The following is a 3,007-nucleotide window of genomic DNA, read 5'->3' as shown; positions in this document are numbered from 1 at the left end:
AAATATATATATATATATATATATATGCTAAGCAGATTTTTACAACAATTAAAACAATATGTCTCAGGGGATGTTCCTTCCTTTTAAAATAATACTTGTAGAAAAATTCCTGCAAACAATTCCCTATCATACCAGGTACTGCGTTAACAGAAACTGGAGTGCTGCTTTTAAGGGAATTCTCACAATGGAGAGATTGTTTAAAACGTAATCTTTAAAAGAGAAAAATATGCAAAGCCTATGCTCCTCTAATACAACGTACAATCCTTCCTCTAGACAGCGCTTCTGTTCCATGTTGAATCAGCTGTACAGGCTAAGGGCATATGAGTGTTCTGTGTCATCAATAATTTCTATGATCCCCAAAGACATGGCAGCTTGCCAAGAACCCACACACAGAGTGGTTCTTTCATTCATCAAACTCACACTTATGTCTCAACCCTCACTCCCTCAAGTGGATTTTACCTAAAAATACAACACTCTGAGAAAAGTAATACAGTAGCTTCAGAAATTAAGCTCTTAAGGAAACTTTACGTCACAGTAAATCTCAGATTTATAGTGCTTGGCAGTTGTTCTGCAACAGTAGTAGCCTTGGGGTTTCTGGCACTAGCTCAGTATTGACAGCAGCTGATGTGGTTTCTTTTCGCTCTTCTGACTCCTCTTTAATAAAAAGCATGCCCTATGGCTCATTGGTTTTGCCCCCTCTGGGCTGGTAGCAACTTCTTGAGGAATCAAGAAGTCAGACTTGGCATTAGGCCAGATAAATCGCACGGCCTGTTGGCTCCTGACAGCACATTGCAATCAAAGCCACGCCAGGCACAGTAAAGCAGTCAGCTACTATATGAAACCAGACAGAGACAATGAACATGCCCTTTACATAGACGCCCAATTACTGTTCAATTTATATGGCATTAGTCTCTGAATGGTGTCGCCTTTAAATCAGCTCAAGATCTATTGCCATATAAGCCTGGAAAATATGGGTTAGAAACTTTATCACTACAAATTAAAAGAAACTGGAAAATCAAACACTTTTTGGAAACCCTAGGCAAACTGTTGTTTGTTTTAGCAAAGAATATTGAGACAGATAATAAAGAGGCTCTCCTGCACGTGCCAAGAGACGCACACACAATGTCTTCCTAACACGGTGCTTCCTCACTGCACCTGGGGGAGGAATAAGGGTTTTTCTCTTGGAAGCAAGAAGTCTTATTATAGAATGGCAGAAACATTCATGTAAAAGTAAATAATATGCTCTTATCCACATAAAAATTCTGAAATAAATAGGGACAAATGCATAGTGGTGATTTAGGTCAAAACGATGGCCTTTGGTAAACACTCTGAATTATTTGCTTCAAAGTTACATTTTATCCTAATCATGTTGATCAAAATTGGCTCAAAATAATTTTACAAAAAAAAAAAAAGGGGAAAAAAAAAAGGAAAAGAAAAGAAACCCACACACACACAAAAAAAAACAACTAGTACCAACTGCCAATTACATATACTAACTCAGGCTCCTGAAAACGCGCTATGCTGAACTGGGAGTAACTTCCAATTGGACGCCTCCCTTCTCCGCACCAGACACAACGGAGAGAGCACCTTGCATTAGCTGACGTTGCACACGCATTTACACACTAGAAAATTATTCCCAAAGCAGATGACACCATATGGATGTGTAGATGAAAGTGTATTTTCTTCTTTCTTTGGAGGATTTATATTATTTTGCATTGATTGCAATAAACGGATAGGGTCACTTACTTTAATCCGTTTTCATAAAGTGATGCTTCACTAGAACATAAACATTTAGCTATTATACAACATATAACAAATTTTCAATGAGATGATTATAAACTAATGTGTTAACTGACATCATAGATCCATTTTAGGAATTTTTAAAAGTAAAAATCTTGAATCCAAGTAATTAAAATTCAATTCTAAATTAACTAGCCAATAATATTTATATATATATATATATATACCTCATTATTAATGTCAAAGACTCCTTCTTGGATTTTTTCATAAATTTCTTTTGCTGTATTAATAAATGCCTGAAATATAAGGTAGAGAAATTGGTTCAAATTATTTAAAACCACACAGTAAGAGAACATTATATAAAAAGCTCTATAAAATATTACAATGCTCAACATAAGAAAATCAACCAATGGAACAGACCATATTAACAGAATAAAGGACAAAAACCACATGATCATTTTAATAGGTGCAGAAAAAGCATCTGACAAAATCCAACACGTTTTCACAATAAAAGCATTCAACAAACTAGAAATAGAAGGGAACTTCCTCAAGCTGATAAAAACAGCATCTAAGAAAACCCACAGCCTATATCATACCCAGCAGTGAAGTCTGAAAGCCTTCCCCCTAAGATCACGAATGAGACAAGGACGTGTGGGAACGAACGCTAGTAGCAGCAGTAGCCAAAAAGTGGAAACACAGATGTTCACCAACTGAAGAATGAAAACCAAAATGTGGTATAAACATACAATGGAATATTATTCAGCCATAAAAAGTGAAGTACTGGTTCATGTGACAATGAGGATGAACCTTTGCTAATAAGTAAAATAAGCCAGATATGAAAGGCCACGTATAGTTCAATTCCATTTATATGAAATGTCCAGAAGAGGTCAATCCACAGAAGGAAAATAATTGTTGGTTGCCAGGGGTTAGGAGAACGAAGGAATGGAGTGATGAAAATGTTCTGGAAGACAGTGGAGATGGTCGCACAACTTTGTGAATATACTAAAACCCACAGAACTCACCTTTAAAAAAGGGTGAATTTTATGGTATGTGAATTATACCTCAAAAGAAAAAATTCATGACTGGAGAAGGGGAAGGGGGAGGGGGAGACCATAACGTAAGAACAGCACACCTGAGAAAAACATGTCAATTAGATAAGTTGCATAGATGTCCATGTTGAAACTAGCTTACTTCTGGAGGCCACTGTTCCATACAGGATCTTTTCCCAGACAATGTATTACTTAACATACAGTTTGGCGGGGGGGGG

General features: G+C 36.7%; 1 protein-coding gene across 3 annotated transcripts in view; it reads right to left on the bottom strand.

Moving 5' to 3' along the window:
* RAB2A (RAB2A, member RAS oncogene family) overlaps positions 1-3,007 on the bottom strand; it is a 74,342-nt gene that overhangs the window by 1,702 nt on the left and 69,633 nt on the right. For 2 of the 3 annotated variants that reach the window (XM_007471472.1, XM_007471470.1), the window contains one exon: positions 1,968-2,036. The exons of the other annotated variant lie outside the window; for it this stretch is intronic. In XM_007471472.1, the coding sequence (XP_007471534.1) occupies positions 1,968-2,036 (69 nt within the window). The remainder of the gene's footprint in view (positions 1-1,967; positions 2,037-3,007) is intronic. 3 annotated transcript variants of the gene reach the window in all.

The sequence above is a fragment of the Lipotes vexillifer genome, unplaced genomic scaffold (genome assembly GCF_000442215.2).
Source record: "Lipotes vexillifer unplaced genomic scaffold, Lipotes_vexillifer_v1.1 scaffold165, whole genome shotgun sequence".
NCBI classification, from domain to species: Eukaryota; Metazoa; Chordata; class Mammalia; order Artiodactyla; family Lipotidae; genus Lipotes; species Lipotes vexillifer.
The sequence above is the reverse complement of the archived record's forward strand: the minus strand, read 5'-3'. Positions and strand labels throughout refer to the sequence as shown.